Below are 14475 nucleotides of genomic sequence, written 5' to 3'. Positions count from 1 at the left end.
ATACGCATCTCATAACGCGACAGGCCTCTACCATTAATTGCCAGTATAGCGGCTCCTAGCAACCTCTGCGTTAGCAAAAGTGATGCTCGGATACGAGTCATGCCCGGGTAGTAAAAGTATTATGCCTGTGCATGAGTTCCCTGATAAAATTTCTATACCAATTATATTAAGAGGGAAAGCCCACACCACTAGCACCGTGTCAACGACTACGTCATCTAAAACACGTCATCAAAAGAGTCATCTAGCCGGGCCTCGTCATCTAGAAGGTTCAAATTAAAACGAACTAGCTACAGCCTTTCTGTTCAATTGAAAGGTGGACTTTTCCATGTCTTTCGATCTCCAAATCTAACAAAGGCCTCAATTGCCTCGATAGATAGATTCAACAAAGGACCAAGTCCACATTAAATGCGATCCCTAGCTGCCAACCGTGACACACGGCGTAAGCGATTCGTCTGGTAGGTTGGCCATGTTTCGCTTTCAGGTCCATAGGTTGGTCCCTCACGATTGGTCTCTGACAACGATTCGCGTATGGGGCTCTACACGATTCAGCTCCAAATAGTGTGCGAAGCAATACAAGTCATGTTTAATATAGTAGTATGTATTTTTCATTGCAATGCTGGTTATACTAAATGCATTGCCAGTCATTCATATTATAGTGGTGTTAGTCATTTGCGCTCTATTAGGGAGTAAGCATGGGTTTCTAAAAATCTATATAAGGACTAAATACTCTCCATGTTCTATCTATTTACAACAAAGTTTAAACATAACTCTTGTTACTTATTTCGACTCTACACATTATTACAAAATTCAACATGCAGCTGCTCTCTGCACTTCTTACTATTTCGCTTGGCGGCTTTGCTCTCGCTGTCCCGATTGTAGGTCTTCATTTTAAACAAGTAAAAATTTACTAATAGTAACCTTGGTTTCTTGAAGGTGGGTGGAAGTGATGATTCTCCACCAATTACTACGGGTCCTTCGCCTTTTAATTTGAATAAGAAACCCATCAATTTCAACCCACGTCCCCCGCAGGATCCTGATCGAATTGTTTTCCCCGATAATTAAAGTCTCGGAATTATTCTAAAGCTTTAAAGTATAACTGTGGAAAGCGCTTATCCGTTGGGTTTATAAGGAGGCTAGGTTCGATCCCGAACAGCGCTTTTGGTATCTTCGCGTGACTTACCTAGTTGCCTCCTTGTAATACGTGCGATGTCTCGTGGCCTGGGCTCTGTATTTTACTGCTTTATTATACTTTATAAAAGGATACTATTGTTATTATTTAGATGGGCAAGATAAGTGAATATTAGATGCTTCTTATTATGACTAGCTATTGCAGCTAGGAAGCTTTATAGAGGGACCTGATCCGTTCTGCTAGATGCTAGTGCATGGTCACGGGCTACGCGCCAGACCCAGTCCGATTTGTGTAAATTAAATTCATTTCGCCTAAGTTGCCACGCGCAACCATATGGTCGCAAGCTCGAGGCGAGTCCTTCCTTCCTCAGCTTTAGATAGGCAATTGTACAGCACCCGTATGTTGAACAAACAGTGGCTCAGCCTCTCAAATTATTCATGCGATCCCTGGCAAAATGGCGCGACAATATGCCGATTATGGCTAGTAGCCAGATTTTCTGGGAGAGTCTAGAAGCCGAAAACAGGAAAAAAACTGAAATGCAGACCCAACGGTTTGAAGCATTGAAATTTCAGGGTGTTTATCCACACAATCCGCTCCACTTTAGCCTTGAATCCGGGCAGTTGGTAGCTGACAAACCTGAGTGATTTCTTTGCGGAGTCATTAAACTCGGGCCATACTTCAATTGAGGTCGAGATTCCATTAACAATTGGAGAGAAAATTAGTCCGCACACTCATTCATATGGGTTGGCGTTCTGAGTGTGCGGGTTATTTTGCCCATTTCCCTGATGAAGTGGTTAACACGCATTCCTTCGAGGACTACAGGGCAAATGATTCAGTCGCATGAATCTCCAAGTTATATGTGGAGTTATGAAAATTCGAGAATTCCTTACAGCTACACGTGCCTCCGCAGACAACACGGAACTAGCATCGGCAATATAGATAAAGATTATGCGTAATTTCCAGGTTTGATAAGCGAGTAGCAGGGATAAACTACGCCTTCAGCTAAGATAGACCAAGTGAGTATTAAGTATGCTGTCTTCCAAGGATTTCAATATGTGTAGAAGAAAATACTAAATGCCCACTAAAGTCTCAAATATATTTAGTCCGGCACCCCGTTCCAATCTACTCACTCTCAATTTACCTGCAACAATTCTTCTCTCTTTCACATATCTGACACTCCTTTATATCTGACACTCCTTCGTATTTGAAATTCTCTTCAACATGCGAGTTTCTCTTCTTGTTGCCGCGCTGCCCCTTGTCAGTGCTAGCTCTCGAGGTCCGCCGGCCGAACGCACTAAAATTGATCCAAATCGGCGCACACCAGCTGACCTGAATTTGAACGGAAAAGATTATGATGACAGCTGGCAGGGATTAGATAGTCATCCCAGCTGGCAGGGAAAAGATCACGATCCGAGTTGGGACGGACCACCTCCGAACCCAGCATGGGATGGGCCCCGCCAGAAACCAAGCAAGGCCACCAGTGCATTGGACAAGACCAGCCAGCCCGTGGCTACACATGTCCAGCCTACTGTCTCTGCTCCAGCAACCGCCAGTCATCAGCCTGAAGGTACTAATCTACCTGATAATTCTACTGACGACGAGGACCTTTGTATTCTTGACGATGATACACCACAGCAGAAACCAAGCAGCACCACTAGTGCATTGGACAAGCCCAGCCAGCCCATGGCTACGCAAATAGAGCCTGCCGTCTCTGCTGCAGCAACCGCCACCCCCAGTTTTGGAGTTCCTCCTGTTTCATTCATCACGTCCACACGTGCACCCATCCCATCAGCTACCGAGGTCCCGTCTGATAGCAACGATCCTCCCTATATGGCAACTATCAACAAGTGGCTTAGCAATCTGAAATTACGGACACTCGAATACGATCCTCGTCTGGCAAAAAATGCTCTTAGATGCAGTACGAATAGTAATGGAATCCTTGATCACATAACGTACCCTGGCACCTTGGGACAGGTCATGGCACCGGGCAAGGAGGAAGAGTTCGACAAGGTGTTTGTGGGTGGCTGGCTTGCCGAGCGAGAAGACCTTTTTCAAAACAAAACAGTATGGAAAAACTTCACAAAAGGGTGGAGTTATCTTGACGAATATGGACGTCCGCAGACTGGACATGCGGACATTCTTGCCGATCAAGCCAAACTGGAAGACGGAACACCGCTTAAATTCACCAAGATTGGATGCGGCTGGGCAGGAAACGAGATGTGGACCATGTGGACATGTGATCTATCTTAGAACCAGCTTGACGCAACAATTTCGTGACCACTACTTATGGGAATAGGGTGTTAGCTTTCCAAGGTATCGGCCTGTTATGGAAGTCTAACACCTTGGCTCACTCGCTTTTCAATATTTTATCTTCTCTGTCCTTAGTTTGCTCTTCTCTTTAGCTAAAACATAAATACCACTTGACTGGTTTCAGGGATAAAAATAGCGCTCAAAGATGTCCTTACATCAACTCAACCAACTCGACCCCTAGATTGGACCGATTGGAAATTTTCAAAGAAGGGATTGGTTGGATCCGGCCAACCAGAACCCAGGATTGATTGGAGTTGGATAAGCTGGCAATTCATCCTGTGATCTGGGAGCGATCAGGTGACTTTTCATGAAGGGTTCACATTTGTCACGTCATACATCCTGTAGTTAGTTATTTTGAGAGAAAAAAAAACAAGGACCACCGCCAGGGTGGCGATCAACTCAACGTCAATTATGAGGTTGTCAACCTGGTTGATGTCAATCAACCCAACCAAACTCAACGTAACACATTCGCACTGGCCAACCCACTCAACATAATGATGACGTTGAGTTGATTAGGTTGATTAGGTTGATAAAACATCGCAAACGATCTTCCCAAATTCTAGTGCCGGGTAGCTCAGCCCCACGCAGGACGAGTGCTAGTGCTCATTAAGTACTTGTTGCTTCCACCGCCGTCTTGAGCGGCGGAGCCAGCAGCCAGGGGTTAACTCCAAACAGTGGCTGAAACAGACCTCACGTGAGGAGGCCTCAACACCTCTTCAGGCATGCGTTATCCATAGCTAGATAGATTGAACAAGCAAGAACAAGATCATGATCACAAGCGCGTAGCCGTTTGTGCCTGTGATAATTATCACCCGATAGAAGCCTTGCGCTTCCCACACCAGCGTTTAAGCTGAACGTATGAGGTTTGCTCGCTGATCGTTGAGCTGTTGTTCAATTGAAGCTGATAATTAATATTAGCCAGAATATCTCGAATTGAGACACCTTCATCATATAGATCGCATATATCCTCGTAAAAGGGCTGAAGCTTATCATAGCTGCAGATTGAATCTGTCAGCCCCCATTTGCACAAGTACCTCTCAAGACTACGAAGCATGATAGGTCGGCCTCCGTTAGCCATAAGTAAGGTACCAGTCGCAGATGACCTTTCCGTTTTTGTCAAAACTACCCGAAAGGGAGTATTAGCCGGTATCTCCAAGCTCCCATTGGTCAAACGTCGGCCCCGTCGAGCATGCCGGTTTAGCATGCCGGTTTCCGTTTATTGGTACTCAGCTGCCCCTACTTTAATTAGACTGCGCTGCATCCCACACGGAGAAACATCGAATGCCGCAGCCACAAATCACTACATGCATAGGCTTGGCAGCCTTCTATCATGACCAGTCGCCGCCTGCATCGCTAGTCCTGAATAAAGTTAAGGCGATAAGTCAGCCATCCAGGGTGCCGAAATAATGACCTAGCCGTCTTGTGCCAATTCCGACGCATTGTCCTCTTGCCTGAAGGAATTTATCCGACACCAGCAGTCTGACCTGGGCTCGATCACAGATTACTCCTAGAGTCGTCTAGCCTTTGATGACTCAAGGTCAAACGGCATTTGAGGCTGTGATGGACATGATCCACGGACACACACACAATGTAGCGGACTAGGTGAATCTCGCCACAATGGCTAGAATGTTACAGTAACTCCCATCTCTTACGGTACCAGAGTGAAATAGAAACATGAGATACATGACCTTTCCGACAGAGTTGAAAAGCCTTTCCGGTTGATCGCCACATGTTGACAAACAGGCAGGTCTTTGCTAGCAACCTTGAGGGGTACCAGTTCACCGCAGAGCATGACAAGCAGTCGATCTGCTTACCAATCCTAGCTTTCGTGTATCTATAACGGATAACTAGAATTTTCATACACCCCACCCGTTGTCAGAGGCATAATACTGCGAGTCAAAGTCATCAGCCAAGATAATTAAAATGGGACGCGCTAGGATTCGTTATAACATTGCCACATCCACTGGGTTTATGCGTTAAATATAGTACATTTGGGGGCATGATTAAAAAAAATGCCATCTTCTGTATAATTCGGCAGTTGCATGGCTCCTTCGAGACCTCTTTCTTCGGTAGCAAATAGCCAACGACGGTGAAACAGCATGCCATGTCTAAGTGAATACCGCAATGCTGGCATTCTGATACCAGACATGGGCATATGCGCTAAGAATTGGTAGCAGGGATAGACATCTGTTAGATTCTCGGTGACCGACAAAATATTCAGTCTGGCCAACCACCTGAATTCATTCAGGTGGTTGGGATTAAGGATAAAAAACCTCATCTCTTCAAGTTAGACGGGACAGAACAGACAAGAATACATCACAACATGTTATCTCCATATTAGTGCCACCGTATTTCTAACAACATCTTACGAATCTATCGTATCGAATGCCCGGTGGTGCTACTCGATTCGACCCGGCGTTCGACTGGTGTGCGGTCATGTGTGATTGGATTCGAATCCGGTCGAACAATCATTAATACCTGTCAAAATGGAGGCCACAAACTATCGTGATTCGTGACATGTATATCAGACAGTACTCTGCCAAGGCTCTTTTTACAAGTTTCCTGAAGTTAAACATAGAACACGAGGCTGGAGAGCGTCTTCATATGGTTGCATTAGTGCCTAAGCCTAGCTTTGCCCAGCCCATTACAACATGCGCCAAGCGGTATTGCGGAGGATAATCAATTTATTGAAAAATAGGGACTATAGATCAGGAGTCGCTGCCGTTCTTCAGCGACGCCAATACACCAACCCATTCATCATCACTTAGGTCAAATAAAGGCAGCGAAGGCGTGTAGATCCCAGCCTTACTCCATGAGCGGATACACTGAGCCATAGCCACTGTCTCCCTGGCCAGTCTGCCTCCCAACGGCGACGCCATCAGTCCTGCATTACTAAACGTCCTCTCGCTCTCCTCAGACGATGAGGAGATGCTGAGCATATCAACCAGGCATGGCTATATGAATATGCACGCCCATTTTCTTATATTCATATTATATTCAACTTGTCCATCAAAATACATATTCATATAACATATTCATGCATATTCATATAAGGTAAGAGCTCACGTGATGTCACGCCATAGTATAGCTTGGGGCCTCTGAAATGCTCCCATTTGACATGCACGCTATTGTAACGACTGTTGCACGGAAGGTCCAATAGGAGTCTTCGACGTGTAACGCTAGGTTCCCAAGGGATAAACTAGGTCGTAGTTTATGTTGGCAGAGCCACTAGGGCAGTCAATCTGAGCAGTTGGGTGTTACGTTGGTAATAGGTCGTAGACCGTAACCAAGTGATCAGAGTCAAAGAGTTGTAAGCGAAGCTTAGGTCAATGTAATGATCTGTGTTGAAAGCTAAGGAGCTAGAGTCTATCTATGAAGCGAATTTGGGGGTCCCTATATACTATGAGGGATCACTTCCTCCGTCGTGATGCTTACTTCTGGATCGCTGTTGTGACCGTGATCCTGCTTACACGGATCACGGTTCCTTCCACGATCCAAATGTGACGGTCGCTCCGACCATTAATCCGTTGTCCGCCCTGCCTGTGCCGTCCCGTGGCTCCTGCAGCCGGCCCAACCTGCAGCCTGCGTCCTGCATATGACTGGGTCGTAACAGCTATCATATATCACCCTCTATGACCTCTGGGTCGCAGGGTAAGCCTATCCCACCCTCGGCAGAGGGTTTAATATGTCCCTCTCGCAACCAGTTGCCGATGCACTCAATCTTCTCAATGCTGTCAATCAGCAACCGTAACCTATCCCATCTAGCTGTGCGTCTAGCTCCCGAAAAGCTCCGCTCTGGCTCTGCTGACTCCGCTGGTATGGACAGGATGTCGATAGCCATACGGCTAAGCCGTGGGTATGCCGTACGAACGTCGTCACTACACCACCATTGAAGGGGCGTAACACCCTCTGCGAGTGCGATAGGAGCCTCTGAGATAAAGCTATCGAAATCATCCTTGCCGCGTGCTTTCGCCATCGTCTTGTTTCGCAGCTCTAAGCGCATCTTCGAAAGCATTGTATCCTTTTTTCGCTTTAATAAAACAGGTGCAGCCAAGGAGTGCTCCGAGAGCTGTACCTCGACATCGTGATTGTACTCTTCCTCCCAGAGACTGCGCGCGGCCGCAAACGCGTCCTCGTGCCATTCCTCGGGCCAGCATTCTTCTATATAGCTCTTGCGTTTAGAAGGATCGAGGAGGAGGGCTGCGGCGTATACGGGGACATCCTCAGTCATTGTGTAATACTTGTCAAGTATAAACCAGCACATATCGATGGAATGGACGATGCGATCATCGCGATTAATCGGCTGCGAGTAGTGAGTCTAATTAGCTGATTAGAATGCCGTATCAACTAGAGATAAAATGGGAGGATGGACAAAATTAGCCATATACCTTCCACTTTTCGCAGTGCCCTAGGAGAAGGTCGAACAGCTCGAGGGATTGTGAGATTGAGGCCATATCGCCCTCAGCTTCTAACGTGGCCTCATGGAAAGGTTGAAGAAATTCTAGCGTTCTTTCTAGCATTTGCCAATCCCTGCTTGTAAGGGTATTGCCTTCGAGATCACTATCATGATCAGCAGTAAACTGGATGATCTGTGCCTTCTTCTGTACCGCGATTGTGATAACTTTATACCACGAGGACCATCTGGTGATATTATCGATACCTAGTTGCTTGCCTACAGCATCGTACCACTGATCATTGTGTAGAGCGGAGCTACGTATATAGACTGCAAGTGCATGAAGTTTTGCTAGGGCTGGAATGCCTTGCCAGCCAGCGAAGCGCTCATCGTTGTTTCCGGCCTGCTGATGAGTTGTAGCGGCTCGCTTGCCTCTCACCTTTATTGACCTTCTGGCGGGCTGCTCCTCCCGCTCTTCCAGCTGTTGTTCTTGCTGCGCCGTGGTATGGGATTGTTCCAAAATCTGCGCCGGACCCAGCTCATGTAGTTGCTGCGAGAACTCCTCTAGCATAGTCGAACCGGGCTCATCAGCAGTAGCCTCGAGTGCAGCTCTCAGAGCTTCTTTTGAGCGAGCTAGAAGGAATGCTTGTAAGGCGAGATTGATGATATGGCCAATACAGCGAATTCTGCGGCGTTTGTGAGGGTAATTGACCTAAGGCATAATTCAGTAAATTTAGTATGGGGCTACAGAAGCATTTGCGACGAAGTCTCTTCAGGTTAGGGTTAAACTTACACCTGGTTCCGCCTTTAAGACCTTTGCTAGCTCCTCTAAACAAGTGTCATTTGACGCTGCATTATCGCCTATATAATAGCCGAGATTGGGAGCAGAAATATTGAACTTCCGTAGCGTACCAGCAATCAACGTAGCCTGCGCAGCGCCAGAATGGCTATATCTGCACTCTGGCAGTCCCAGTAGTGCTTTCTGAAGCTTGAAGTCGTCATCGACCCATTGAGCGCATATAGCAAGCACGCCTTTGCGATGTGGCGATGTCCAGAGATCGGAGGAGATGTGTATTTTTGACTGCCATCGTTGAAGGCTCTCGGCGAGCCGTGAGCTGTATAACGAGTAGTTCGAGTTAATATAGCCCATAGCCTGCTTTCGATCGGTGATGAGAAGGTCTCCGACGGCTGGATTACATGCAAGAGCCAGGTCTCGCAGCTCAGAGTACTCAACCGCCGAAAAGGGCAGTCTTCGCCTTGTGAGAAGTCCTACAACTGCCTCAATATAGGCTTGCTTATTAAAACAGTTGCGCAGAGCAGCTTGCGAAGGACGAGAGACGATATAACGATCAATATCAACAAACGAAATGCCCGAGACTAATGGGCTAGATGGAGGGCCAGGCTCAGCCTCGCTTGCCCTCACAAGGGCCCGGTGAACCGTTTCTTCATGGTGTATGGCGTTTCCAGGCACTCGATTCGACCACGGTGGTTTTTGACAGTGAAGGCAAACGTAAGCACGGTGCCCCTTGGTCTTCCTGCGCTTCGGGCCAGTCTCAAGTTGGAGGTGTTTATCGGGATATTCTATAGCGAAAAAGGTGTTGAAATTCCAAGAAAGCTTCGATGCAAATGAGCTAGAAGAGTTTGAGACTGAGGTCCCAGAAGCCTGAGAAGCCATAGATGTTAATGAGCACCAGATCAGTTAATCCATGGAATACATTGATTGCTTTAAGATCGAGCCTCTTTGTTAGTTTTTCATCGAAACAATCGGAACCCTCGCGGAAGGCCTCACTGTTGTTTGCTTCAACAAGCAAATGCCTTCGCACTGTCCATCTAGACTTAAGGAAGAATGAAAGGAGAGCAAGCTCGAGACCGCGTTCTAAGGTTGGCGCTCGGCAACCTAACAACGCGGAATTAAGCGAAATTAGCTCATTAAACAACACCAGACTGGTCCAAGTACTGTAGGTCCCGAGACTCGGCTCGCAGTCGGCTGGCTGGCACCGCCACACCTGCCGGTTGCAAACCAGTGGTGTGACAGCCCCCCCTCTGGCTTATATGAATATATATGAATATGCATGAATATGAAATCTTAAGTACATATTCATATTCACGCAATATATGAGTGTGAATATGAATATATTCATGCATATTCATATAAGGTCTTATTTGAATATTCATATAGCCATGTCTGATATCAACAGCCATATTGGATAACCGAGGGTAGCGATAGGCGTTGGTTTCCACTAATCGACTGGTCTGCTCCTGTAATACTGACTGTTGACAATATCCTCAGCGCAGTACCTAGAATATTCATCATCCATTGCTGTCTCCGCGCTCGCCTGTTTCGCCCTACGGGCGTCCTTGCGGACATGGGAAGCGGAGTCAAGTGTGACGGTACAAGAGCACGAACAAGGTCAAGTGCGACTTGGATAAAGCTATCGTTCACAAGGAGGACAGGAGAACTCAGGAGAACTCTAAAGTTATTTACACAATGAAGTGAGACATTCATTAAGCAATGAGGTCACATGATTCCATCACAATTTCAGTCAGGTTGTAGTTGGATTGGTAGATTTCCTCCTGCTGATGAAGTCACTTCCAGGCTTTGTTTGGCTGCAAGACGGGCAATGGACTCCCAAACCAGGCGCAGGGCTAATACTAACCTAGAACTGTTCTCCACATCCGATACCACGGTGCATCAGCTTCAATAATCGAAGAAGGGCTGCTTGGCCAAGCAAACTAACAGATCGCCAGGCAATTTTGGCGATGGTAAACAAAGAAGTAAACAAGGAAGCAGCGACACATGATGGCTGATGTATACCCACCTTTCTAGGCTCATCAACGAATCCAGCCTGCTTTGGCGATTGCCCATACAAAATTGTTAGAAATACGGTGGCACTATTATGGAGATGAAAAATTGAGATGTATTCTTGTCTGTTCTCTCCTGTTGTCTAACTTGAAGAGATGAGGTCTTTTATCTTTGCTCCCCAGCTACCTGAATAAATTCAGGTGGTTGGCCAGCCTTCATATTTTGTAGTCCCTGAGAATCTAACATATCCCTACGACGTTCAATGAGTACGCGAAACTTCTGTTGACTATCGGATCACGACTGGACAGTAGGGACTAACAGAATCGGTCTCGGTCAGGTAACAAGAACCCAGAGAAGAACTAACGAGCAAAAGAAACCAATCCTCAACCGCCGACGACGCAAAAGGGAGAGACCGCAGACAAGATGGACTTGGAACAAAAGCAGGAAAAGCGAGTGGTGGAAGGAAGTCGAACGTTAAGCGGGTGGATAAAACAGGACCTAAATGTTATAGTTGCGGAGATTATGGTCATATAGCTAGAGAATGTGTAAACGAGGGCTAGATGCCGTTGATCTCTGCCGCTGGACGGAGCCAAGGGTCTGGTGCAAACCGAGCTATCGACTAGACCTTGGCTGGGGGCTCTGCCTCGTGACCAGCTATGCATTCGTCGTAGCTTTCAAAGCCAAGCCTTTCTCTTAGTGTCTGAGGACCTAGCCCCTGCCAATCCCATTGAATAAACTTGCAAAACATCTCCGTCCCACAAGCCCTGTCGATAAGGTCGGCATTGAGAGAATTAGAGCCAGATAGCTTAAAGTTGGCGAGACCAGTACAGAGCTTACGCCCCCCATCCTGTTCAAATATATTGGGTTTGAACCAGGACAGTCGCTGTGTATTGCCCTGGTTTTCGTCGCTAGGCGGCGCTGAAGCTGGAGCTGGAGCCGCCGGACGAGATGGATGATGAGTTGGCCCGCGAGCCCCGAGTATTTCACGATACCCTGCCCAATATGCCATGCGTTTCTTCTGGCCCCCAGTAAATGTTGAACTGCAGTCCCTAGTCAAGGAGTTAGAAACGCCATTGTCATCCCGTTGTAGTGCAAGAATAACTCACGAGTAATCCATAAAGTTATACATATTGCTTTCTCTCCAGCCGCCACAGGCGTAATTGGCAGGCCTGCCATCAGAAAAGCGCTGTCTGACTGCAGAGCAACGCTCTGTTGGAGATTCTTGAGGAGCGGTGTCGTCAATCATATCTCCATCGTCGCTGCAACCGCCTTGCCAAGTGTGAAATAAACCTAGCCAGTGACCGACCTCGTGGGTAGCAGTGACTGTATTGACCTCCCGAGCAATAATTAGGCACCCATCGTCTATTAAGTTCTCTTCCGACACCACAGCCTCATTGAGAGTTGTGATGTCCAGCAGCGGCTTCCCGTTAATAAAAAACGTTATTGGTCTGGTACATCTACCAACGGTATATGTCTTTCGTTCCGCATCTTCTGCGATGGTTGATACGTAATAAAGGTTCAAGTCTGCGTATGTTCCCTCGCGTAGTTCGTTTTTCATTGCTTCGACGTCTTGGAGGGTAGCCCAATTTTGATTTTCCGTGTAGCTAACATTAACAAGAGTAAATGAGATTCCAGAGCCGTCAAAATTCCCATTCATAGCTTCTATTGCGTTTTTAATATCCGTCTCCTGTAATGCAGTTTAGCATAAAATAGTATACAATCTAAAGAAACTTGAAACGTACCTCTACATAACCGCCTCGGGCAGTCTTATCATAGTATACAACATGAGCAAACACGTTAAAGTTGAAATCCTGCTGTGATTGGCGTCGTGTAAGGGAAGAATTAGGGGATTGCAGTAACTTGGAAAATTGCAGAAACTCTGGGCTTGGCGCTTCTTCTGCGCACTCAAGTAGTGATTCATTATGGCGTGCATGTATTGCGCTTGATTTGACAATATTTGCCATTAATATGGCAATGAAAAGGGTGAAAAAATACATGACAGAAATAAAACGTGCCAAATACTTGTCGACAAATGGATAGAATGAAAAGGAAATTGCAAATGATTGCGAAACGTCTTGCAGGGCTCATGTCCACGTATTAATAACATTAGAGAACTGTTTCCCTTGAATCAAAGCGCGTCAATATACTATCATCTTTGGTTGATCGCATGACGCTTCATTTTAACCCTACTTTAAGTGATCCTGGGCAAACTGTAACCGACATTCCTTCTATACAGTAGATTACAGTAAACTAGTAGGTATTTCACTATGAGCCAAGCATACAGTACAACCCCTGTTTTAATAGCTACTGTAACAAAAGCAAGGGGATACACACGATGGAAACTACGCCACCTTGAGGCCCTCGATGAGGCATAGGGCTCATTGCAAATGAAAGCAACTGCATATGGCGGGTTGTGCTGGCGATTCGTGATGTTCAAGATAGCTGTGTAACACAATCAGGGGCAGCTGCGAAAATTGGACCCATTTTTTCGATGGTCGTCATCCAGTTGAGTTACGTTTTAGAAAACATAAACCAATAAGATGCCAGAAAGTTAATTGATCCCTGTCCGCACCAAACCCTCATATTTGGGAAAACATATTCGATTAATGTAAAAGTCAGTCTACGGCTGAATTACACTCTGGAACCCAACTGGCTCCGCCTTTCGTCTTATAACCCACACCACCTGACCCGCAAAAAGGGCCGAATGCACAAACCCTAACGAACAGTGCCGAATCATGCATCCAGGGTGTCCTTCCAACCAACTCAACCAACTCGACCCCTAGATTGGATCGATTGGCATACCTGGGCATTTGAGTTAACTCATGAGTTTCGGCCCTCTTAACTCACTCATATGAGTTACCGTCAAGTCGTAACTCACTCATGAGTTTAACCCAGACTCATGAGTTAACTCACAAAAATGGTCACGTGATGTCGTGAAGTACTTGGTAAGTGATTTTGTCCATAAATATGGATGAAGTTGTGGACAGAAAGGTCGCCTACTCGTTGTGACGAACCTTTAGGCCCGTTGAAAAGTGTCGATAGGGCAGATGACCGCTAGTTTCTGGGTACGATAGAAAGTCCGGCGCGAGAAGCCTCACGTCATCGCAGGGGTCCGACTCGTCCGAGAGATTGGAGCGTAAAAATGAACCAATGACATGCCATGAACTGTGGGTATGAGTTAATGAGTTAACTCATGAGTTTCTGGTCGTAACTCAGACTCAACTCACATGAGTTTTCTGAGTTTGAGTCATGAGTTAACTCATGAGTTCGCTTTTGAGTTAACTCAAACGCCCAGGTATGATCCAGCGGACTTCGGTCTTTCGGTGCGTCTTTGCTAGGGCCTGAAAGGTCAGGAAGACCCTCTGCGAGGAGTCTGATGGCTTGCCCTGGAGGCATTTGGCAGCCGCGATGTTGTCGAGGCATACCACTATTCGTTGTGTGGCAGACTGGGGAAGCCTAAGAGTGGCTTTGAGGCCCTCCAGCGCTCCTTTAGCCTCAGCGTCGAACACCTCCGCAGGGCCGAGGCGTCCTGCGCCTTGGCAAACAGAGCGTCTGATTTGATGAACAGCATATCCGCGTCCCGCGGCCGCTGGGGGACAGAGAGCCGTCAGAGTACACGACAAGACTAAGCGCCGGGATCGTTTGAAGCCATCGATCGAAGTCTTTGGCGGACTCTTCTTTGGATGCAGTTTGGAGAGGCTGCTGTGGTTCGTGGCTGCATTTGCGCGGGATGAGTACGGGGCGTTGGCAATTCCCCAGCAGCCTGTTCGTCCTCCTCAATCGGGTTGGAAATGACTTTGGCGGGAGCTGGTACTTGAGCTTGATACACTTGATGATGGG

The 14475-nt window shown here is 46.9% G+C and overlaps 3 protein-coding genes across 3 annotated transcripts; 1 reads left to right on the top strand and 2 right to left on the bottom strand.

The window, feature by feature from the left end:
* Positions 1–2350: 2350 nt before the first annotated feature.
* On the top strand, positions 2351–3379 carry MAA_01289 (uncharacterized protein; the record flags this gene model as incomplete). Its single annotated transcript, XM_007819287.1, has 1 exon — positions 2351–3379. The coding sequence occupies one exon, from the start codon at positions 2351–2353 to the stop codon at positions 3377–3379; it is 1029 nt and encodes a 342-aa protein (XP_007817478.1).
* A 3676-nt stretch (positions 3380–7055) lies between these two features.
* On the bottom strand, positions 7056–9507 carry MAA_11669 (uncharacterized protein; the record flags this gene model as incomplete). The annotated part of the gene is made up of 3 exons (XM_011412584.1): positions 7056–7757; positions 7828–8544; positions 8626–9507. The coding sequence occupies 3 exons, from the start codon at positions 9505–9507 to the stop codon at positions 7056–7058; spliced, it is 2301 nt and encodes a 766-aa protein (XP_011410886.1).
* A 1747-nt stretch (positions 9508–11254) lies between these two features.
* On the bottom strand, positions 11255–12599 carry MAA_01287 (metalloprotease 1; the record flags this gene model as incomplete). Its single annotated transcript, XM_007819285.2, has 3 exons — positions 11255–11684; positions 11742–12322; positions 12378–12599. 3 exons carry the CDS (start codon positions 12597–12599, stop codon positions 11255–11257), a joined length of 1233 nt encoding a protein of 410 aa, XP_007817476.2.
* Between the last annotated feature and the right edge of the window lie 1876 nt (positions 12600–14475).

The sequence above is a fragment of the Metarhizium robertsii genome, assembly GCF_000187425.2.
Source record: "Metarhizium robertsii ARSEF 23 chromosome Unknown MAA_Scf_13, whole genome shotgun sequence".
Taxonomy (NCBI): domain Eukaryota; kingdom Fungi; phylum Ascomycota; class Sordariomycetes; order Hypocreales; family Clavicipitaceae; genus Metarhizium; species Metarhizium robertsii.
Note: the sequence above shows the minus strand (reverse complement) of the source record. Positions and strands in the feature narration are given on the sequence as shown.